Raw genomic sequence first — 24,900 nt, forward strand, 5'->3', positions numbered from 1 at the left:
GAAGGGAAAAACAAATTGTTTAAATAGGGATACAGGTGGACCCATTGCAACAATAAGATGTACAAGATGTTATGTTGAAAAAAGTACTCCAGGGCTCCAAATTTGATCTTCATTAATGTACACCCAAAATTGATCAGTATTATCCACAATGTAAAAAAATAAATGCAGGGGGAGGGGGGTGGATGAGAAGGGATGGGAAGGGGAAACAAAGGAGGAGGCAACAATGCTTGATAAGAAATGTACTCATTACCTTGCTCATGTAATTGTAACCACTCTGTATGGTATTTTCACAATAAAAAACGAAAATAAAAAATTGATTTCCTATATTTTTAATGTATTTTAATATTACTATGCTCTTGTAGTTTTTCCTAGAAGCAAATAATGATAATGACCACATTCCATCTTTCATGAAACTTATAAAAAGTAATTTCCAAAAGATTATGTTCCCTAAAACTTAGGTACCATTCTGCATAATTTACATGTCTTTTTTTTTTTTTGGTGGTCGTAGGCCTAAGCGCTGTCCCCCCTCAGCTCTTCAGCTCAAGGCTAGCGCTCTACCACTTGAGCTACAGCGCCACTTCCGGTTTTCTGGTGGTTTATTGGAGATAAGAGTTTCATGGACTTTCCTGCCCAGGGTGGCTTTGAACCGAGATCCTCAGATCTCAGCCTCCTGAGTAGCTAGGATTAAAGACGTGAGCCACCGGCACCCATATGTGTCTCTTAAAGCTCACTTTGGGTTGGCGTTCCCGTAGCTCAGTCAGTGGAAGAATTAAGAATGTGTGTAAGCATGTACTTGTAATGGATTGTTCCTGGATTAAATGCCCAGAATGACAAATGAAAAGAAACAGTTTCAAACATAGCATTGAGGAAATTTTTGGCACCAAACTATTAAGATTAATTCATTAATATTTATCAATAAAAACATTTTGTAACAATACCATTGTAAAGTGGCTTCAATTCAATTAAGAGAATCTAATGTACTTTTTCTTTATCCTGTTGTTTTGCAGGATAACGTAAATAATGAAGACAAAGATCAAAAATCCAAGGAGAATGGTGCAAGTGTATGATAATATTTGTGTTGTGATGTGGAATGTTGTTAAATAATGTACATATAAAATCATGATACAAGAATGTTTGAAGGTGATGCATGTTTGATTTTAATAGTATAAATATGTTAGTTCAAATGATGTATAAAGTTTTATGAATGTGAGTCTGCTTTTGAAAATTGCTTGTAATTTCTAGCATTCAAATTATTAAACACTCCTTGAGTGTAATAATTTTGCATTGCAAAATGTTTTAGGATGAACTTTGTTATGGTTTTAAGCTCAATAAAGTTCATCAATTTAATTGACAGTATTTAATTACCAAATGCCTTTTATTGAAATGTCTGGAATATTTTATTTATAGAATTATTGTTATTAGCGTTTTGTTTTAGTTTTTGTGCTGGTCCTGCGGCTTGCTTGAACTCAGGGCCTGGGTACTGTCGTTGAACTTTTTATTTTTTTTCCTCAAGGCTAGTATTCTACCACTGGAGCCACAGCTCCACTGTCAGCTTTTTGCTGGTTACTATCCTGCCTGAGCTGGCTTCAAACATCAGATCTCAACCTCCTAAGTAGGTAGCTAGGATTACAGGTATGAGCAACACGTGCCTGGCTGTTACTAGTTTTTTAATATTCAAAAATTTTCAGCACAAATCATAAAATAACGTACTACTTAATTTCTTCAAGTTTTTCTTATTCTCCACCCGAAAAATATCTCCTTGTTGTTAGTTTACAAAAGCACTTATTAAAAATCAGTCCATATGAAAGATGGTAGTATATTAAACACTTAGAAAACAATATACAACTAGTGTGATTATATTTGTTGGGGATTATATAAAATCAATAGCCTAATGGTAATAGTACTGCGTTCAACTAATTGTTCAGACTTCCTAGAGTAGAACAATTTGCTTTTAATTTAAAAGGATTTTTTTTTTCAAGAAACTGTTACATCAAATGTACAGTTCAGTAACAAGCCAGTAGAGGTCAGTATGCTGCCTTAAGTCCTCAATTATTATTATTATTATTATTATTTTTAATCTTCCTTCAGAATTTCAGTAGATGTATGTTGAATTTAAAAGAAAGCAAAATGCCTTGTTAGTGGTTTTTACCAGCAGATGAAGTTACCTTTCAGAGTATATTTAGCAATGACTATAGATAGAAATGCTATTAGGTATACTATTATGTAAGAGCTGCTGACATAATTGGTAAAAGCTAAGGATGGTCCTAATACCCTAAGCTGTATAAAACACATACCTCTACCAGGAATTTTTCAGCCCTAAATGCCAGTTTGAGAAACCTTATTATAATGTAATATAGGGTTAAATGATACTTGGTTTTCAAGTTTTACTCATGAAAACTTAGTAAGTCTAGTGGATGATTAAATGTTTTGTATTTTTAAAGTTCTTAGTGGATGTTTTGCTTTTCCTAAAAATATTTGCTATATTAGAGTATATCTTGTTTTGTTTTATTTTACTTTATTTTATTTTGATAGAGTAATGGCCAAGTATTCCAAATAGGTGAAATATGAGAATATATAGTTCCACGTTACATGTGACTTAATAGGATCAACATTGCTAAAGATAGGATTAAAATACCTCAAATTTTTGCAGACCACTTTTGTGTTAAACTGGTGTTTCAGTTTGTAGGGCTTGTTTAACCTCTCTTAAAACCAGATTGCTGATTGATAATTATATTGCTATTGTGTAAATGTTTCTCTATCTTTTATGTAAAATGAAATATTAAAGTGATTTTGAAAGTTTTCTGAACAGAAAATATTGAAGATAAACTTTTGTTTACTTTTTGGGCCAGTCCCTGAGCTTCATCTCAGGCCTGCCTGGGTGCTGTCCCTAAGCTTTTGTGCTCAAGGCTAGCACTCTACTGCTTAAGCTATAGCTCCACTTCTGGCACTTTGGTGGTTAATTAGAGATAAGAATCCCATGGACTCCAGGCTCACGCCTATACTCCTAGCTGCTAAGGAGGCTGAGATCTAAGCATCGCAGTTCAGAGCCAGCCCAGGCAGGAAAGTCCGTGAGACTTATCTCCAATAAACTACTAGAAAACCAGAAGTGGCACTGTGGCTCAAGTGGTAGAGCACTCTCCTTGAGCTGAAGAGCGCAAGGACAGCACCCAAGCCCAGAGTTCAAGCCCTATGATCGACCAAAAAAAAAAAAGAATCCCACGGGCTTTACTGCCCCAGCTAGCTTGGAACTGCAGTCTTCAGATTTCAGCCTCTTGATTACAGGAGTAAGCCACTAGCACCTAGCACTAGATGAACTTTTAACTAAAAGAAAGTAGTGAAGCCTAGTGCCCGTGGCTCACATCTGTAATCCTAGCTACTCAGGAGGCTGAGATCTGAGGATTGTGGTTCAAAGCCAGCCTAGGCAGGAAAGTCCATGAGATTCTTATCTCCAATTAACTACCAGAAAATGGGAAGTGGTGCTGTGGCTCAAGTGGTAGAATGCTAGCCTTGAGCTGAAGAGCTGAGGGACAGCACCCAGCCCAGAGTTCAAGGCTACAGCTGACCAAAAAAAAAAAAAAATTAGTGAAGGGCACTCATAGCTTAAAACTGTAGTCCTAGCTATTAGGATGCTGAAATAGGGAGGATCTGTGTTCAAGGCCAGGGCAGGCAGAAAAATTCATAAGACCCCCTTCTCAACTGAGAAGTAGGCCCAGTGGCAGATGCCTGTTATCCTAGGTACAATAGGAAGTCTAAAATCGGCAGATCACAGCCCAGGCAGGAAATGAGGACCTATCTCAAAAATAACCACCACAGAAAAAGTATAGGGCCATGGCTCAGCCATAAGAGCAAGCACTTGCCTAGGACAAGGTCCTGAGTTCAAATCCCAAACCACCACCAATAATAATAATAACAAAGCTCCTTTAAGAAAGAGTATCTTCTAGCTGGGCACTTGCCTGTTATCCTAGCTACTCAGAAGGCTGAGATACAAGGAATATGGTTCAAAGCCATTCCAGGTAGGAAAGTGAGAGAGAGAGAGAGAGAGAGAGAGAGAGTGTGTGTGTGTGTGTGTGTGTGTGTGTGTGTTACCACTTGAGCCACAGTGCCACTTCTGGCTTTTTCTGTTGATGTGGTACTAAGGAATGGAACCCAGGGCTTCATGCATGCTAGGCAAGCACTCTACCACTAAGCAACATTCTCAGCCCTGTCTGTGAAACTCTTATCTCCAGCTAACCACAGAAAAACTGGATGTAGGCTGTGGTTCAAAGTGGTAGAGTGCTAGCTTTGAACAAAAAAACTCAGGGAGAGTTCCCAGGCCCTGAGTTCAAGCCCCATGACCTACCAAAAAAAAAAAAAAAACACCCTGGATGTGTGTCATTGGTAGAAGCTTGCCTAAGCTTATGTAAAGTCCTGAGTTCCTTGTCCAGATCTGCAGAAAGAGAAGCTTATTGTCACCTCTGATCATGTTACATTAGAATAAAGTTGGGATAGTAGAGGGAGGAAATAATATTGTTATTGCTGATTAAATAATTTCATAGAAGAAAACGATGAATTACTATTTTAGTGCTGGGGATTAAAACTAGGGCTTTATTGCTCCACTACTGACTGAGCTACATCCTCAGCCCTGGTTCTGGGAACAAGTGCACACTTTATGCATAGGTGGACAAGTGTTCCACCACTGAATTACATTCCTAGCTCCAAATTGTTTCTGTGAAGGAGCAAAAATAGTGAATTATTGAGAATATTTCAGGTAATACATTAACCAATAATTTATTGGCTAAATTAGGAGCCTTTTGAGAGAAAAGGTACCAATAATAATAATAATAATATAGACATAAACCAAGAATAGCCAAAGGCAAACTGGAATATATGGTTTTAGTGCTTTTTTTTTTTGGTCAGTTCTAGGGCTTGAACTCTGGGCTTGGGCAGTGTCCCTCAGCTCTTCAGCTCAAGGCGAGCACTCTACTGCTTGAGCTACAGCGCCACTTCCGGTTTTCTGCTGGTTTATTGGAGATAAGAGTCTTATGGACTTTCCTGCCTAGGCTGGCTTTGAACTGTGATCCTCAGATCTCACCCTCTGGAGTAGCTAGGATTACAGCTGAGTCACCGGCACCCAGCTGCATTTATTTTTAAATTTTTTTATTATGAAAATACTGTACAGAGGGGATACAATTGCACGGGCAAGGTAATGAGTACATTTCTCATCAAGCATTGTTGCCTCCTCCTTTGTTTCCTCTTCTCATCCCTTCTCAACTCCCCTCCCCTTTTCTCCCCCTTTTCCCCCCCACCCCCCCGCATTTACTTTTTTACATTGTGGATGATACTGATCAATTTTGGGTGTTCACTAGTTGGAAACAAGCTTTAGGTTTGTACATTAATGAAGATCAAATTTGGAGCCCTAGAGTACTTTTGACAAAAATATCATGTATTTTTACGTTTCCTGTGTGTTCAAGGGGATATTTGATAAGAGCACTGCTTAACTTACTGAATCATCTTTTTATTCATCCTTGTTAAAGGTAGAGTCTGAATATATTCATACCTTTGGAAAGCATACTAGTTTACAAACTAGTAGGCATCTGAATCACATAGAAGCCTTGTTAAAACAGATTGCTGGGGCCTCCTAACCCCAGACTTTGGTTCAGGTTAGAGCCTAAGAATTGCATTTCTAACACATTTGGAGAAGCTCCAAACTAAGGTATGTTACAGGCATGAGTCACCATTGTCCAGCTTAGTTAATGTTTTGTTCATGTAAACTCACCTAACTTCAAGTTGAATAAAATCAAATCCAGCGTTAAGTGCATTTGGAATAAAATAAACCCAACAATTCTAAAGCTAAACCTTCAATTCCACAGTTTATTCCCATTTTAAAGCTTTGTCGTGTTAACTTAGTTACTTGGGCCCTCCATAAGTCTGCAGATAAAGATCACCTTAGTATTCTGAGGCTCAAGACCAGCCCGGGCAGGAAAATCGGTAAGACACTTATCTCCAATAAACCACTAGAAAACTGGAAGTGGCACTATGGCTCAAGTGGTAGAGCACTAGCCTTGAGCTGAAGAGCTGAGGGGGGACAGCACCCAGATCCAGAGTTCAAGCTCCGCGACCGACGAAAACAAAAAAAGTCTGCTCCTTTTTTCTTTTCTTTTCTTTTTTTTGTTGGTTCTGGGCACTGACCCTGAGCTTTTTCTGCTCAAAGTTAGCACTCTACCACTTTTAGCCCAGAGCCAGTTCTGGCTTTCTGGTGGATAAAAGTGGTGTCATGGACTTTATTGCCTGGGCTGGCTTCCTACTGTTATCCTCAGATCTCAGCCTCCTGAGTAGCTAGGTTACAAAAGTGAGCTACCAGCACATCTGTTCATTTTGAAGGTATTTAAACTTAACAGCTATTTGGGGTGGAGGGGTTCATGTGTGGCTCAGTTGTTGTATTGTGCTCTTGACATTGGTCCATTTCACCAGCCTTAGAGTCCTTCATGCCCTAAAGGGAGTATCAAAGAATGCCATATAATCACTTAATTTTTTTCACCTTTATTGCATTAGCACTACAGTTTCATTACCATAAAGAGGGTGAATGTTTATATGAGTTTGTCCTAATTTATAAATTTAGAAACCTGATTTAAAGCTTTTTTTTTTTTTTAATGTTCTTTTGGGGGCTGGGAAGGTGGCTCAGTGGTAGAGCGCTTGCCTTGCATGCATGAGGCCCTTGGTTTGATTCTTCAGCACCACATAAACAGAAAAAGCCGAAGTGGGACTGATGCTCAAGTGGTAGAGCTCTAGTCTACAGCTGAAAAGCTGAGGGAGAGCACCCAATCCCAGAGTTCAGGCCCCACGACCGACAAAAAAAAGAAAAGAAAAATGTTCTTTTGAGTTCCAAAATCTGATGCAAATTTTGTCTTTGGCTACTGTTTTGGTTCTAACCATAGTAAACTAATACCTTAGTGTTGCTGGCAGATGAAACTATAAAAGCACAGAGAATAATTTTAAATGTGATATGTTAAAGGCCATTTATTTATTTTTAGCTTTAAGTAGTTGTAAGAGGGGTTTCAGTTCAACATGTCAGTTTATGACAGGGCTTAAATAGTGTGCCAATCAAATGTGAGGCCCAGAATTCAAACCCCAGAATTGACAAAGGAAAGGAAGACGAAGTGGAAGGGACAAAAAGGAAAAAAATCTTAATCTACAGAGACCAAGGGACAGGGTATCTACTAGAAGTGCTTCCCTCAGATGGATAAGGCCCTGCTGTTAGCTCCCCAGTACCTCAAAACAGACTAAATAGGATGAATTTGAAACTGAATCATGATCATTTTAAATTTTCCACCTCAAGATTAATCAGAAGCAAATCAGTCTTCAATAACAAATTCTTTAGAAGATTATGTTGGAGTTTGAAATTTTGATATAGCAGGGGAAACTGTCATTTTATATTCTCTATTCTAAAAATGAGAAAATGTAGCCCCTAAAAGATGTTTGCTTTCTTCATAGTCCCCAGGTAAATGGTAAAAGACTCAATATGTTGGGGCTGGGAAGGTGGCTCAGTGGTAGAGTGCTTGCCTCGCATGCATGAGGCTCTGGGTTTTATTCCTCAGTACCACATAAACAGAAAAAGCCTTGAGCTAAAGAGCTGAAGGACAGTGCCCAGGCCCAGAGTTCAAGCCCCACTACTGACCAAAAAAAAAGATTCAATATTTCACATCATCTGGCCTCAGTAAAGCTCCAAATTAGTTTTGTAGTTGAACCTTGCTTTCCCTTCTTTTTATAATGTTGGCTTTCTAGTTGTACCTTGCTGGTTATCTCTAGCCTACCCTTTTTATTTTCTTTTAGTCAGGGAAAACCAAATCTATTTCCAACATGTAAAATTAATATTTAATGGTCATTCATTTTCTTTCTTAGACTCAGGCTCTGGTTATACAAAGACCATGTGCTGTGTTCTGGCTATAACATAAATGTTTAATTAATGGAAAACCTACTTTGAACTATTTTTCCATAAAGCAAAAAGAACTTTAGCCTTTGGCTATACTTAAGCCATTTTCCAAAGCCATCTGTTATTTATCCCAGTGAGGTGTTTTGGTGTTTGAGTTCTTTTTTTTTTTTTCCTGCTTATGTGGTGCTGAGGAATCGAACCCAGGGCCTCATGCATGCAAGGCAAGCACTCTACCACTGAGCCACCTTCCCGGCCAAGTGAGGTGTTTTTTAGAAGAAAAAGTTATACATACTCTGTATGTATTCATCTTGCCTAGCTATTGAAATGTTTCTAGAAGCCAGGCACCAGTGGCTCATGCCTAATCCTAGCTACTCAACAGGCTTTGGGTTCAAAACCTGTTGAGCAGACCTATCTGCAAGCCTCTTCCCAATTATCCAGCAAAAAGCCATAATGGAGCTGTGGTTCAAGTTGTGAAATGCCAGAGAACTGAGGCTCTGAGCTCTAGCACAAAGAGAAAAATATTTCTTTCTTTTTTTTTTTTTTTTTTTGGGTCCGGTAGTGGGCCTGAACTCTGGGCCTGGGCGCTGTCCCTCAGCTCTTCAGCTCAAGGCTAGTGCTCTACCACCTGAGCCACAGCGCCACTTGCGGCTTTTTTCTTTTTGCTTATGTGGTGCTGGGGAATCGAACCCAGGGCCTCAGGCATGCAAGGCAAGTGCTCTACCACTGAGCCACCTTCCCAGCCCCAACAAAAAATATTTCTATAAAGTGAATATATAGCCAAATGCTGGTGGATCACACCTGTAATCCTAGCTACTCAGGAAGTTGAGATCTGAGGATTGCAGTTCAAAGCCAGCCTGATCAAGATCTCTCATCTCCAGAAAACGAAGTGGAGTTGTGGCTCAAAGTGATAGAGCACTAGTCTGGCCAGGACTGGCCAAAAAAAAAAAGCTAGCAGTGGAGGTATGGCTCAACTGGTAGAATGCTGGTATTGAGCGAACGAAGCTCAGGGATAACACCCAGACCCGGAGTTCAAGCCCCGCATACATACCAAAAAAAAAGAATATTAAAAGAACATAACAAAACATAAAAGCTATCCTAATTCGCTCCTTTTTCATTATAAAGGAACACTATCTGAAGTTGAAATATACTCATATTTTTTTCTAAAATTTGAATTCAACCTCACAATCTTATTCCCCTTCTTTGCTTTGCTTTGCTTTTGGACATGGACTTAGTATCTCAGGGTATCCTCAAATTGGTGATCTTCCTACATTAACTTCCCAAATGTTAGGATTACAGGAATGTATCAACAACATACCTGGCTCGTAAAATTGTTGTGAAAAGCAAGCTATGTGTTCTCAAATTTAAAACAAAATATTCTTTGTGAAATGATTTACCAAATATTTTTTGTCCAACTCTGTTTTATGTTGTTAGAATATTCCAGTATATACATACAAAAATTGTCTTCATTAGCTAGGTGTAGGTTAGCTGGGCTGGAGGTGTGATTCAGATGGTAGAGAACAGAAGGTGATCAAGAAGAGCTCAAGGCCGTTTGGTATTCCGTATTTAAAAAAAAAAAAATAGTCATGGGGCTGGGAAGGTGGCTCAGTGGTAGAGTGCTTGCCTTGCATGCATGAGGCCCTGGGTTCGATTCCTCAGCACCACATAAGCAAAAAGAAAAAAGCCGGAAGTGATGCTGTGGCTCAAGTGGTAGAGTTCTAGTCTTGAGCTGAAGAGCTGAGGGACAGCGCCCAGGCCCAGAGTTCAAGCCCTATGGCTGACAAAAAAAGAAAAAAAAGCTGGAAGCAGAGCTGTGGCTCAAGTGGTAAGTGCCAACCTTGAGTGAAAAAAGTAAAGGGACAGTGCCCAGGCCTTGAGTTCAAACACCAATGCAGCACAAATGCATGCATCTGAGGATTGCAGTTCAAAGCCAACCCTGGCAAGAAGGTCCATGAGACTTAGCTCTAATAAACTACTCAGAAAAAGCCAGAAGTGGAGCTGTGGTTCAAGTGATACAGCAGTAGCCTTGAGCAAAAGAAGTTTAGGGACAGAGCCCAGGGCCAGAGTTTAAGCCCCAGGACCTGAAAAAAAAATACTGAAGAAGGTCTTTGTGGTACACACAAGGCCTGTTGTCCAAGCACTCATCAAGTTCCAGGCCAGCCTGGGGCTACATAGGGAAACCCCATCTCCAAAGAAAACACTGAGCCAGGCACTGGTGGCTCATACCTATAATCCAAGCTATTTAGGAGGCTTAGATCTGAGGATTATGGTTCAAAGCCAGTCCAGCCAAAAAAAATTGCTCAGGGACTGTGCCCAGGCCCTAAGTTCAAGCCCCATGATCGATGAAAGGGAGGAGACAAAAATACATTGAAATTTGAATTTTATGTAAATTTTTCTTTCCTGTTAAGATTGGGCATGGTGAAGTGTGCCTGTAATCCCAGTAGTTAAGTAGTTGGTTTATCGTGGGGCCTGGGTGCTGTCCCTCAGCTTTTTAGTTCACAGCAAGCTCTCTACCACTTGAGCCACAGTGCCACTTCCAGCTTTTTCTGCTTATGTGGTGCTGAGAAATTGAACCCAGGGTCTCATGCATGCAATGTAAGCACTCTACCACTAAGCTACCGTCCCACCCCCCAAAAAAGGATTTATTACACAGCACAAGCAGCTGTTGCAGAAAAGTTGAAGTAAACACTTCAGCCCATCTTTGGCCGTCTTCAGGATACAAACACAAGCTGTAGGTTTGCACAGACAACTAGGGGCAGAAGGCAGAAAGGTATGAGTCTGCCTGGTCATTATGTCAGTGCTGGCGCTCCCAGCTTCTAGAGACATCATCACTGTCATCACTTGAGGGGTAAAATCTAATGTCAGTGAGCTGATTCCTGCTCCTGGGCCCTCATCATTACAGGTAATTGTACTCATTTGGGGGTAGACTGCTCTGCAAGGTTCTCTTCTTCCTTAGGGGTATTTTAGTCCCTTGTTATAAAGATGTTATCATTAGTCCTGTCTTTCCTGGGTGACTGCGAAATGACTGTCTTACAACAAGGACAGATGTAAAATGCAGACTGGGATGGCAAGCTTTTTGCCTGCTTTTTGTTCCTCTGTGGCCCCATGCAACAAGTTAGGGCTTTTCAGGAAAAGGAGCTTTGCACCTGTTTCAGAATCACGAATTTGAGGCTAGTAAAAGCTAAAAGCAAGACCCTGTCTCCAAAAACCAAATAAGAAAGTGTTATTCTCCCCTACTCCCCATTCAAAAATGCTTTTAAAAAAAAGTAAAATATATATATATATTTTAATATGTATATTTATATATATATATATATATATATATATATATTATAGATAGATAGATAGATTCCCAGCCAGGTGCTGGTGGCTCATGCCCAGCTACTCCAGAGGCTGAGATCTGAAGATCCTGAGCAGGAAAATCCGCTAGACTTATCAGAAAACCAGAAGTGGTGCTGTGGATCTAGTGGTAGAGCAGTTGCCTTGAGCTGAGGAGCTCAAGAACAGCGCCTAGGCCCAGAGTTCAAACCCCATGACTGGGCGGGGGGCGGGGGGCGGGTGGGAGAAAACAAAACACCAAACAGGATGGAAAGTTGAGTCAGGAGTCAGTGGCTCATACCTGTATCATAGCTACTCAGGAGGCTAAGATCTGAGGATGATGGTTCAAAACCAGCCCAGGCAGGAAAGTCCATCAGACTCATTTCCAATTAAACACCAAAAAAGCCAAAGTGGAGCTGTGGCTCAAGTGGTAGAATTCTATAGCCATGAGCCCAAAAGCTCAGAGCCCTCAGGCCATGAGTTCAAGCCTCAGGACCAGTTCCAACACAAACATACAAACAACAACAAAAAAACCTGGAAAAACAAAGGAGGAGGCAACAATGCTGGATAAGAAATGTTCTCATTACCTTGCTCATGTAACTGTAACCCCTTTGTACAGTATTTTCACAATAAAACAATTAAAAAAATTAACATACATAAAAAAAAAAAAACACCAAAAAAACCAGGAAGGTGAGAATAAGGGGAAAGCAAGTTTCCCCAGAGTGCAAGGAGTTGATGTCTTAGCATTTTTCCACCCCCCCCAAAAAAAAGACTAGGAGACAGAGACTTCACTGCAAATAGAGTTCCTTTGAAATCTAGGCAGTTGGAATGAGGCTCATTTTTGGTGGGATTTGCAAGTATACAGTGGATGGGAGGCTGAGCTTTACACCCTCTGTTGTAGTGGAACTGACTGGAAAAAAAAAACACCAGTTGCTCCTTTAAAATTCTGAAGCTGGGTTGGAAACTTGCCTCAGGCCTCCATACTTTATTCATTCTCCCCACCCTCTAATTTCTGTTTTACATAAGAACTTTGCAGACTTACTCAGACTTCAGGGCACTTGCTTCTGACCTTCTTGACAGGCTTTTCTTCAGGAAGTAGTATTTTTAGGGTCTAAGACATGCCCACTGACCCTGTTTAATGGGGTGGTAGAATGATGAAGTCTCCCCTTGTTGGTTAGACAGGCTGTTAGTTTTAATGGCTCTAGAGTGCAGAAAGGCCAGCTACCTTTCTGTTCCAGTTGTATTCCTAGAGTCAGAATTGAGTACAGTTTTTTCCCATCTTTTTCAGTGGGTCCTAAACCCACTGTCAGGGCTATCTAGAATAGTCTTTATTACTATCTTCAACTAGTGTAATTTTTTTCCTTTTTTTTCTTTAGCAACCCCTTTCCCTAATGTCCTTCTCTTCCGTTTGATTCAACACCATCACAAAATTAGTAAAGCCTCACATTTCCTGTTAAAAAATAAATCGTTACTTGTTTGCTTTTTAGGTGGTTCTGGGATTTGAACTTATAACATCATGCTTTCTATCCAGGATCTTCAGTCAGCCTGCCAGCACTTTTTGCTTTAGTTACTTTGGGGATAAGATCTAATGTTTTTGCCCACCCCAGCCTACACCACAATTCTATATATGGTTAGCATGTAGTTGGGATGACAAATATGAACCACTACAGCCAGATTTTTTTGTTTTGTTTTGTTTTTTGTTTTGTCGTTCATGGTGCTTGAACTCTGGGCCTGGGCACTGTCGCTGAGCTCTTCAGCTCAAGGCGAGCTCTACTACCTGAGCCACAGCGCCACTTCTGGTTTTCTGGTGGTTTATTGGAGACAAGAGTCTCATGGACTTTCCTGCCTGGGCTGGCTTTGAACCACCATCCTCAGATTCCAGCCTCCAGAGTAGCTAGGATTACAGGTGTGAGCCACCAGCGCCCAGCTACAGCAAGATAGTAATATGGGGTCTTGTGAACTTTCTGCATGAGCTAGCCTCAAACTGTGTTTCTCCTGTCTTTGCCTCTTGAGTAGCAGAGAGTGAAAATGTTAAAAACAACAACAACAACAAAAGCCTAGTCTATTATTATTTTATTTTTTGCTGGTCTTGTGGCTTGCATTCAGAGCCTGGCCATTGTCCCTGAGTTGGGTTTTTTTGTTTGTTTTGTTTTGTTCAACACTAGCTAGCATTCTGCCACTTGAGCCATAGTTCCACTTCTGGCTTTTTGGTGGTTAATTGGAGATAAGAATCTCACAGACTCCCAGCGCTGGTGGCTCATGCCTGTAATCCTAGCTACTCAGGATGCTGAGATCTGAGGATCACGGTTCAAAACCAGCCAGGGCAGGAAAGCCTGTGAAACTCTTTTTTTTTTTTTTTTTCTGGGTCCGGTTGTGGGGCCTGAACTCTGGGCATGGGCGCTGTCCCTCAGCTCTTCAGCTCAAGGCTAGCGCTCTACCACTTGAGCCACAGTGCCACTTCTGGCTTTTTTCTTTTTGCTTATGTGGTGCTGAGGAATCGAACCCAGGGCCTCATGCATGCAAGGCAAGCGCTTTACCACTGAGCCATCTTCCCAGCCCATCTGTGAAACTCTTATCTCCAATAAACCATGAGAAAACCAGAAGTGGCGCTGTAGCTCAAGTGGTAGAGCACTGGCCTTGAGCTGAAGAGCTGAGGGATAGAACTCAGGCCCAGAGTTCAAGGCCCACAATCGACAAAAAAAAAAGAGAAGGTCTTGTTATGAAGCCCTTAAATTACATTGTGTGTGTTTTGCGTCCATATTAGGGCTTCAAGTCAGAGCCTGGGCACTGTCTCTTAGCTTTTTTTGCCTAAGGTTGGCACACTACCACTTGAGCCATATCTTGACTTTGGCCTTAAATTCTCAATCCTCTCCCCTTAGTCTCCCCAGTGTTAGGGTTATAGATATGCACCACCATGCCTAACTAATAGCAGATGAACTTGGTCTGAAAACAAAATTGAGACAAGTAATCCAAAGGTTATCTTTGCTGTAACACTACATATAAATGTGTGTTGTAAACAGATCTTACTGAAACCCAGATGTCTGGGTGTATGAAGAGGCTAGACCTTGCAACTTTGCATTAGCCATTGGATAACCAAGAGATTCATCCTCCAGATCAGAAACATTCTTGTGTATGATGGCAAAAGGTATGAAGGAGCAATGATGTCCAGCATCAGGTACTAATTACTGTACTAATTCTGTTTGAATCTTGTGTGGCAGGCATTGGCACAGAGGTGTATCTGGAATCTGACCCTGATGGAATCTTAGGTTGACTGATTAGACAGGTAACTATTATAGCCCTCAACAAACAAGTGTTGTGAAAGGGTTAACAATGTGCTTGAGAGTGGATGAAATGGTCCAGGATGTGTCACTGATTTTATAATCTGGGTTTTGTAGGCTGCCAAAAGGATAGACAAGGAAAAAGGTTTTCTAGGTAGAAGAACTATAAGCAAAGGCTGGAGCATTTTTTTTTTGGAAGCCATGTAATGTGTAGCTGGATGGGAATGGGGGAGAGAATGATGAAAATAAAGACTAGGGATGGCAATGTGGCTTAGAGATAGAATGTTTGCCTAGCATGCAAGAAGCCCTGGGTTTGATTCCTCAGCACTACATAAACAGAAAAGGCCAGAAGTGATAAAGTATTAGCCTTGAGCAAAAAGAAGCTCAAGGACAGTGCTCAGGCCCTGAGTTCCAGCCCCAGGACTGGCAAAGGAAAGGAAGGAAAGGAAAGAATGAAAGAAAAGAAAGGAAGGAAGCAAGGAAGGAAGGAAGAAAGAGAAAGAAAGAAAATAGGGACTAAGGTCAGAGTGTGAAGAATTCTTTTTTTTGAGGGGGGGGGTCTGGTTGTGGGGCCTGAACTCTGGGCCTGGGCGCTGTCCCTCAGCTCTTCAGCTCAAGGCTAGCGCTCTTGCGCTTGAGCCACAGCACCACTTCCGGCTTTTTTCTTATGTGGTGCTGAGGAATCGAACCCAGGGCCTCAAGCATGCAAAGCAAGTGCTCTACCACTGAGCCACCTTCCCAGCCCCAGAGTGTGAAGAATTCTGAATGTCCAACAGGATGGACAGATGAGTTTGTTTTTCTTTGGTTGAGTTTTCTTTCTTTCCCTTTGGTTATCTGGTTCTCCTCCTCCTCCCCCTCTCTATTCTCCCCCCTCTGTCTCTCACTGCCAGTATTGGGGCTTGAACTCAGGACCTTGAGCTCTTGATTGGCTTTTTTGCCCAAGGTTAATGTCCAACCATTTGAGCCACAGCTCCACTTCCAGATGGTTAATTCAAAATAAGAGTCTCCTCCGGTCAGGGCGCTGGTGGCTCACATCTGTAATCCTAGATACTAAGAATGCTGAGATCTGAACATAGAGGTTTGAAGCCAACCAAGGGAAGATAAATCCATGGCACCTCACACCTGGCCTCACCTGCACAGCCTCCTTGCAACTTCAGCCTCTGCTGTGGAAGGCCTCGGGGAGGACATGGAGCTCAGGACCCACCATTCACCACATGGATTGTGGTCGGATATAGGCTATGTGCGCAGTCTCAGCTCTCCTGTAATCCCAGCACTCCGGGGGCAGAGACAGGAGGCCGGCCGGAGCTACTCCGAGCGCTTCCCCTCCGCACCGAAACAACAAAACACAACAGAACCTGGCCGGCTCGGGCACTGGGGAGGCAAAGTGACAGAAGCTAGACTCAAACTTGCGGTGTCCACGACACTCCCAGGCTTTCCGTGGTGGTCTTTTTCGCAGCGAGCCACCGCAAAGCCAAGGCGACGGGGACGGGGACTCCTGGTCCAGCAGTGGGCAGCCACTGGAGAGAGCTGCCCGGGAGCCGTCAAGGTGGGGGGCGTGGCCGGGGGCGTGGCCGGGGCAGATCGGGCGGGCTGTACAAACCAAAGCTCCGCTCCTGGAAGCCCCGCCCCGCGCAGAGGCCGCGCCCCCAGGCCCCGCCCCTGCATCGCGTTCCCCTGGCAGCGGGCGCCGCGCGCAGTCCTCCTCCCTTCTCCGGCGGGTGAGAGCGTCCTGAGTGCCTGTGCCTCCCGCCCCGCGCCAGGCTGAGGGCTCCGGATACTCTCCCGCAGCAGTATGGCCGGTCCGGTGCAGCTGATGCCGGACTCCCTGGCGCTGGTGCTGTGTAGGATGGACGCGCGGGAGGCGGCGGGGGCTCCGGCGGAGCCCGGAGGGCGTGCGGTGTTCCGTGCTTTCCGTCGCGCCAACGCGCGCTGCTTCTGGAACGCGCGGCTGGCGCGCGCCGCCTCGCGGCTGGCCTTCCAGGGCTGGCTGCGGCGCGGGGTGCTGCTGGTGCACGCGCCCCACACCTGCCTGCAGGTGCTGCGCGACGCCTGGCGGCTCCGCGCGCTGCGCCCCCCGCGCGGCTTCCGCATCAGCGCGGTGGGTGAGTGCGTGCGGGGGGGACCCCTGGGAGGGATGGGCGCGCTCCGCTCCGGCGACGACGGGGAACCGGGGCGGGGAGGGACCGGGAGGGTGGTGAGACACCCGGGAGAACTTCCCTCCAGCCAGGGCACTTGAACCTCCGGCACCCAGATGCCTCATTTGTCAACTCCCGCTGGCTTTGCCTCTCCTGGCATCCCCTGGGCAGCCGGAGTGGCGGCACCGAATCTTATTTAAAGTTACAGACTCGGAAAGGGTAACTTGTGGGTTGAAAAGAGCTATACGGGTTTTACTTTTTGTTGTTTTGTTTTGTGTTCTGTCCTTTTGGCATTGCTGGGGATGGAACCCAAGGCCTTGCGCTTGCCAAGCAAGTGCTCTACCGTTGAGCTACTCTCCCCAGTCCCGGCTGCTGCGGTCCATATGCATCATTTCCCATACCTTTGCTATAAAACAGCTGCATTTCGTTTGCATAAGGTAGCTAGCTACTCGTTTGCGACGCTAAACCAGTGACACTGACACTGGCCACTAAATCCCAGAGGCCATCAAAGTGTCCAGCAATAAGAGTCCCATGGACTTTTCCTTCCCCAAAATGACTTTGGGAGATCCTCAGATTTCAGCCTCCTGAGAAGCTAGGATTATAGGCGTGAGTCACTAGCACCAACTGAATGAACTACTGGTGCAACTATTAAGAGCCACTGGCTCAATTAAATCTTTAGTCCCCAGAGACCAGGGATCAGGACATCTAGAGGTACTTGATGCTGTGTATCTTGTATCCAAGGATGTCCCCACAGCCCAGGCAGCCCTCCTCAGTGCAGCTAAACCTCAGCCTTCTTTGCGTGCTCTCTGCTCTCTCTGATTGCCACCTCAAAACCACATAGGCATGTTTCATCTCTGTTTATATGCGGATATGAATGAAGAAATAGGTTTCTGGCTCTGAGAGCAGTTCTCACAGGGGAAAGGGGTCTTTCAGACAGGCTGGATGAAAAACTCTTTTCAGTTTTGTGTCCAGGGTTTTTCTGGTTTGAATTAGCGGTTACATTCTCTGGTTCCCCCGCCCCCTTACAAAGGGTGAGCATAGACTACGTTGCCCCGAGTGAGTAGGTTGCATTGGATCTAGACCTGGGGCTGAAATAAGAGAGGGCTTCTGCTAAGTCAGAGGCAGCCATTAGTGCCACAGGGAACAGTGAAAAATGCTTCCCTGTCATTTGGACATGACTGATATGCCTGTAACAAAAGAGAGATTAATAAGAGAAAAAGCATAATAGATGTTTTAGAATCAAAATTTTGAGTGACATAGGAACCTTCACAAAAGACCCAAAGACCCACTGAAAACTAGGCTTAGATTCAATAAAGAATGGGTAGCCATGTAGAAACAGGATCAGACAGAATGCTTGTGACCTAGAGGCAATAGATTGAGGCAGGAATCTCTTCTTGGCTTCTCTGTGTAGTCTTCCTTCCTTCTTTGTCTAGGGCTGGATGCCACGGGAATGAAGGTCTTCTGATTTGCTATCAGACCAGTGAGGTAAAAAAGCTTTATTATAGACAGCTCTTTCACCGAAAGGTAGAGGGAGGTTAGAATATATTCCTAAACTTTATGGTTGTCTTTGGAGGGTAGGGATTCTAGTTTCTTTTTCCTTTTTTTGTGCAAGTATTTCGTCTTGAACTCAGGGCCTAAGTGCTGTTCCTTAGCCTTTTCTACTGAAGGCTGGTGTTATACCATTTAGGCCAAGCTTCTACTTCTGGCTTTTTGGTGGCTAATTGGTGATAAGAGTCTCACAGGGGCTGGGAAGGTAGCTCAGCCGTAAAGCGCTTGCCTTGCATGCATGAGGCCCTGGGTTTGATTCCTCAGTACCACATAAGCAGAAAAAGCCAGAAGTGGCACTGTGGCTCAAGTAGTAGAGTGCTAGCCATGAGCTGAAGAGCTGAGGGACAGCGCCCAGGCCCAGAGTTCAGGCCCTATGACAGGAAAAAAAAAAAAAAGTCTCACAGATTTCCCTGTTTCAGGCTGGCTTTGAACCTTGGTTGGTCCTCAAATCTCAGCCTCCTCAGTATTTAGGGTTAGAGATACAAGAACCAGCACACAACTCCTTTTGCTTTTTTAGTTTGCTTTTCTGATAGAGTCTAGTACTGACTTTGCTTGGGCTGGCCTTAGATCTTGATTTTCCTGTCTCCTGTGATTACAGGTGTAAACCATCAGTGTCCAGTGATGCTTTCTCTTTTTCTTTTTTGGTCCTGGTGTTGGAACTCAGGACTGTGCTCAATGCTAGCACTACCACTTGAGCCACAGCACCACTTTCCATTTTTACTGTTTATTGGAGATAAGAATAGTACAGACTTTCCTACATGGGCTGGCTTTGAATTTTGTTTTTTTTTTTTTTTGGTCCGATCGTGGGGCCTAAACTCTGGGCCTGGGCGCTGTCCCTCAGCTCTTCAGCTCAAGGCTAGTGCTCTACCACTTGAGCCACAGCGCCACTTCCGGCTTTTTTCTTATGTGGTGCCGAGGAATCGAACCCAGGGCCTCGAGCATGCAAGGCAAGTGCACTACCACTGAGCCACCTTCCCAGCCCCTGGCTTTCAATTTTGATCCTCAGATCTCAGCCTCCTGAGTAGCTAGGATTCCAGCGTGAGCCACAGGCACCTGGCTTAAAAATGTCTTTTCTTTGGTGAAAATTGTCTAGCCATAGAGAAAATGGCTGTATCTAGATTATTCAGGCAGTCACCTGAACCAAATACCTTGGTTTTATTTTTCCCTCCTTCCCGACAGATCTTGGCATTCTCTAGTCACTTCCAGCTTGAGTATCCTTTTTTCTGGTAAGCTGGAATGACCTTATTTTGCAGACAGCAAGTTAAATGGGCTGTGAAATGCCTGCTTCTGCAGGAATTCCTTGCCTACTTCTCTGTTTATCATCAGTCCCCCCCCCCCTTCCTTTGAAGGCCCTGCTGTTTCTCACTGGCTACCACACTCCCCAGGGGGTTGTCAGATTCCCTCCAAGTCCTAGGAAATGGCAGAAACAGCTGACATGCCCTATTCTCCCCCTCCCTCCTTTTTGTTCCTCCTTTCCACCCCAGATCTTCAGCTATGTTTTTCTAGTTTTGTTCTGCCAGATGTTGTCTTTTATTGTATTCTGCTGAGGGCAGCTGCAGGGCTCACAGCAGGATGTCTCTCCTGAGTATGTTGTCATTAAGCTGATGACCAGTCTGCAGCATTTGCTTTGTTGGGCAGTACTCAGGGCACTTGGTGGGTAAGTGCTCCACACTTGAGCCATGCCCCCTAGCTCATGTTTTGATTTAGCAACTGGTGAATAAGACACCTACAGTTTGCTGACATATAGCACTGAGATCCAATGAGAGAAAAAGAGCCAGTAACCTAAAAACTAGCTGAAATTCCATTGCCCTCCCCTTGCCCAGCCCAGGAGGTCAGTAAATACCAGGTGGCTGATTGCCTCCCTTTCCATTACCTCTACTGGGCTTTGTTTTTTGCTTTGTATTGTAAAGGTGTTGTACAGAGGGATTACAGTTACATAAGTAAGGCAATGAGTACATTTTTTGTTGAACAATGTTAATCCCTCCTCTGCTAGGCTTTTTGTTCACCATTTGCTACCCATTCCAGATTCTCCTGTCTCTCCTGTCAGTGGTGCTGTCTCCTGGCTGACCCTTTACGTTCCCATTCATTGTTTTTTTTTTTTTTTTTTGGTTGGTCGTGGGGCTTGAACTCTGGGCCTAGGCGTCCCATTCATTCTGTATCCTAGACACTCGTGATATCTACAGTGCTTTGATTCTGCCCTTCACCTGGTCAAGTCCTTCCTGCTGCTTCCTTAGCTTTTTGGGAAAAGTTCAGAACTTTTTTTTTGTTGGTCATGGAGCCTGAACTGCTGTCCCTCAGCTCTTCAGCTCAAGGCTAGTACTCTACTACTTGAGCCACAGCACCACTTCCAGCTTTTTCTGCTTAGGTGGTGTTGAGGAATTGAACCCAGGGCCTCATACATGCAAGGCAAGCACTCTACCACTGAGACACCTTCCCAGCCCCAGAACTTTTTTTTTTTGGGTCCGGTTGTGGGGCTTGAACTCTGGGCCTGGGCGCTGTCCCTCAGCTCTTCAGCTCAAAGCTACCGCTCTACCACTATGAGCCACAGCGCCACTTCCAGCTTTTTTCTTTTTGCTTATGTGGTGCTGAGGAATCGAACCCAGGGCCTCATGCATGCAAGGCAAGCGCTCTACCACTGAGCCACCTTCCCAGCCCAGAACTTTTTTTTTTTAAATAGATAGGTCCCATAAGTGTTGTCTAGGCTCGCCCCAATCTGCTGGGCTCAAGCGATCCCTGTGCCTCAGCCTCTCCAGTAGCTGGGACTAAAGCCTCACACAGCATTCATTCCAGGGCCAGAGACTTTAACATATACTGCAATGCTCTCTAATCTAGTCCCAGCCTGAGCTGTCCCTTTCTCCTCAGCAAAAGTCTAGGCACCTGGATTTTACCTCTGTTCATTCCTGAAGTGGGCACACCAGCTTCTCTGCTGTTTTGTCAGTTGTGGAGCTTGAACTCAGGGCCTGGATGCTGAGCTCTTTTGCTCAAGGCTCACTTTGAGCCACAGTGCCACTTCTGATTTTTGAATGGTTAATTGAAGATAAGAGTCTCACAGGACTTTTCTGCCCCAGCTAGCTTAGAGCCATGGTCCTCAGATCTCAGCCTCCTGAGTAGCTAGGATTACAGGCTTGAGCCACTGGAACCTTGCTTTTTTTTTTTTTTTTGGTAAAGGAAAAATAGAGTAAGTTTATTTGAAAGTGAAAAGAAAGCCATGAAAGAAAGTAGGAGATGCTCCATCCAGAGAGAGGCCCAAATTGGAATCCCTCTCCCTGGCTGGTCGCAAACCACACAATCCTCCACAGCTCAGCCTCTGAGTATCCAGGATTACAGATGTGAGCAACTAGTGCCTAACACCAGCTGATTAAAAAACAAACAAAAAACCTTAATTGTAGTAAAACAGACCTAATATAACAATTAGCATCCTACTTGTAAGTATCCATTCAGTGACATTAAGTACATTCACTTTATTGTATAATTGCCAAACGAAACTCTGACCCATTAAATGGTTGCTCCTCATACCCTCCTTCTTCCTCGTCCATCCTTGCTCATTATCATTCTACTGTCTCTATGAATTTGGCTGTTCCAAGTACCTCTTACAAGTGGAACATTTATTTGTTATGTGACTAGCTTACTTCTCTTTTATCTTCGGGGTTCATCCATTTTGTAGTGTGTGTCAGAATATCATTTCTTTTTTTTTTTTTTTTGGTCCCAGGGCTTGAACTCTGGGTCTGGGCGCTGTCCCTGAGCTCTTCAGCTCAAGGCGAGAGCTTTACTACTTGAGCCACATTGCCACTTCTGGCTTTCTGGTGGTTAATTGGAGATAAGAGTCTCACAGACTTTCCTGCCCAGACTGGCTTTGAACTGGGATCCTTAGATCTTAGCTTCCTGAGTAGCTAGGATTACACGCGTGAGCCACTGGTGCCAAGCTATTCTTTTTTAAAGCTGAATGACATTTCATTTCACAGACACACTCACATCACCTTTTGTTTGTCCAGGTAAAAGGCTGCTTTTTAGTTTTTGGTAATTAAACAGATTTGTCATCTTTCTTCTCTCACGGTATGATGCATTGAACCTTTTTAATGTCTTTGTAAACTTCATGTGCAATAATACTGAAGAACTCCAAGGAATATTATTTACTATTATAAGCAGCAATTGAATACTTAAGAAGTCATGGAATAGTATAGATTACACTTTTCAGCTCACTTTGGTTACTCAAGAAAACTGAGGTCCAAATTCTGCCTTGCCATGGTAACTGTGTGACCTTGAGCTACAATGTCTTAGCCACAGTGTCTGCATGAGTACCAGTGAGAATAGTTGCCGGGCAAGTCGTTATGAAAGATACCTAGGAATGTTCATCCTGTGGCTGGGTTAGAGTCCGGAGAACTCATCAGCTTCTAGCATGGAGGTTAAAGAGAATACATCTTGGGATTCTTGTTCTCCAGACAGCCCATCTCTGTGGAGGCCAACAGGCTACTTACTACTAGTCTGGCATTTACTACATATAAAACTTCTTTGCCCTTTTTTCATGATCTCTCGTAGACTTCTTGATGCTGGCCAGGTCCACAGCCCACTGTTGTTCTGTGTTGGTGCTATTCAAGGTGCTCAGCACTGCAATCCCAGTGCCTGACTTTGGAACCAGCCTTGTTGCTCAGTGGCTGGGCTACCCTGGCTAGTCCTCTCAGTCCTCCAGGACTCTGGTGGCTTTTCTAGGGAAGAACAGGTGAAAACCACATTGAAGTTGCTTAAGGTATTTTCCACAACAAGGTGGTTGTGCCTTTGCCTCTGGGCCCTCTTAGACACCTGGATTCTCTAGTGCTGTGTCCCCTTTGTGAAACATCTGGAACAATTCAGTTAGTGAGGCAGCTACACAATAGTAGGCCTGCTTTGCTCACAGGACCATCTGTTGGTATGCATGCCCAACCCTAGAGTAGTCAGTCACTACAGAGGGACAAAAGAATTGTACCCTGACCTTAAGGACTTTAGAGATAAAAGGCCAGGTGGATGAATATGTGATGCACTCTGTGTTTTGTGTGTGTGTGTGTGTGTGTGTGTGTTTCAGGGAAGGCTTTCTGGAGAAGTGGTACCTCTCTGAAGAATGAGCAGATACCAGGTTAAGGAGAAGCACACATTAAGTAGAGAGGGAGGGCATGTGTTCTAGTTCTTTAGCCAATGGGAAACTCCAAGCAGGTGTAGGCGTAGCAGCAAGGCCACAGAAAGAGCACTGGACACAGGATGAATATTAACCACGTGACTTAGGGCAGAGTAGGCCTCCACTCATAAATGGCAGTCACCATGTTTGCCCTGCTCCAAAGCTGATCTATTAACAGGGATGTGGAAAGGCCTGATTGAAGATGTTAGTCCTTCTCCCACTACCCTGCAATGGAGGTTCCAAGTAGGAGCAGAATTTAGATATCCCCTGGGTTGACAGGTCTCAGGTCAACTTGGTTGGTACAGCTACATTCCCTGCTAGTAGGGAAAGGCACTTTTTTTTTTTTTTTTTAACATTTTTTACAGACGGGGAGATGGAAACTGCCAAGACTATTTACAGTATTAACGTCATACTATGATAATTGACTTTTTAATCTATTGGGGAAAATGTGCAAGGGGTCATTGTTGGCACAAGGCACCGCTCCATAGCTCTGCATCATTTCTTTAGCAGTTAATTAAGGATTTGGAGGCCCTTGGTGAAATTCTTGTGAAAACTAAACAGTCTTTGACTCTCCAATTCTAAAACTATCAGTTGTGACCATTCAATGGAAGGGAGGAAGCAATGAGGCAATACTGATTTTTTCCTTCCCTTGGCGAACTGCTCTTATATAATTGCAATTACTTACAATTTTTGTTTCTATTTTTACTGTGTGACATATTTGGCAAGCACTCTACCACTGAGCTTATACCTTTGGGTCCCTGTTCCCCATTGTGTTTACAATTTTTTAAGTCCAAATTTAAAAAATGTGGACTTCAAGACATTTAGTGAGGCATAATTTACATGCAGAAAGATTTGACAAACTTAATCAGTTCTATAACTGCCACCTCAATGAAGTTACAGCACATTCCTATCGTCTGAAAGTCATGAAACTAGTAACTTATAGTTGGTCCTTGTCCTAACCATCACCCAACTGTTGGCCACCATCTATATGATTTTTTTTTTTTTCTGTCAGAACTGGGGTTTGAACTCTGGGCTCTGTCCCTGAGCTTTTTTTACTTAAGGCTGCTGGTGTTCTGCCATGTGGGCCACAGCTCTACTTCTCGCTTTTTTGCTGGTTAATTAGAGATAAGAGTCTTAAGGAGTTTCCTGCTCAGGCTGGCTACAAACCAGAATCCATAGATCTCTGCCTCCTGAGTAGATAGGATTACAGCTGTGAGCCACCAGCACCTGGTTCATACTGTTCCTGTAATGGTGCCTTTCTGCAATACATTAGTCAATTAGTCCTGTAAGAGGTAGGCTTCTGGTCTGGTTTTCACTTAGGGCAAAGTTGTGTGAGTGTTTCCTACTGTGTTCATCTATTTACAGCTATAGACAGTGGAGTTGCCAATAGGATTTAATGATTATGAATAAAGCTACAATATGTACATGTCTTAGTGTACACATGTTTTCATTTATCTTGGGTGAATAGCAAGATATGGATTGGGTAGTCAACTTTTCCAAAGTAACTACCATTTTGCATTTCCGCTGTCATTATATGAGCATTCCATTTCAGCATTTGATATTACTGCC

At 43.6% G+C, this 24,900-nt stretch overlaps 2 protein-coding genes across 4 annotated transcripts in view; both read left to right on the forward strand.

Moving 5' to 3' along the window:
* The window catches only part of Ccar1 (cell division cycle and apoptosis regulator 1), a 49,285-nt gene extending 47,929 nt beyond the window's left edge, over nucleotides 1–1,356 (forward strand). For all 3 annotated transcript variants that reach the window (XM_042696315.1, XM_042696317.1, XM_042696318.1), the window contains exon 25: nucleotides 1,008–1,356. In XM_042696315.1, the coding sequence (XP_042552249.1) occupies nucleotides 1,008–1,067 (60 nt within the window). In that variant the 3' untranslated portion in view covers nucleotides 1,068–1,356. The remainder of the gene's footprint in view (nucleotides 1–1,007) is intronic.
* A 14,883-nt stretch (nucleotides 1,357–16,239) lies between these two features.
* Stox1 (storkhead box 1) overlaps nucleotides 16,240–24,900 on the forward strand; it is a 53,055-nt gene continuing 44,394 nt past the window's right edge. Inside the window, exon 1 of the mRNA XM_042696470.1 lies at nucleotides 16,240–16,604. Within this exon, the coding sequence (XP_042552404.1) occupies nucleotides 16,295–16,604 (310 nt within the window). The 5' untranslated portion in view covers nucleotides 16,240–16,294. The remainder of the gene's footprint in view (nucleotides 16,605–24,900) is intronic.

The sequence above is a fragment of the Dipodomys spectabilis genome, unplaced genomic scaffold (assembly GCF_019054845.1).
Source record: "Dipodomys spectabilis isolate Male_0828 unplaced genomic scaffold, ASM1905484v1 ptg000207l, whole genome shotgun sequence".
In the NCBI taxonomy this organism is placed as follows: domain Eukaryota; kingdom Metazoa; phylum Chordata; class Mammalia; order Rodentia; family Heteromyidae; genus Dipodomys; species Dipodomys spectabilis.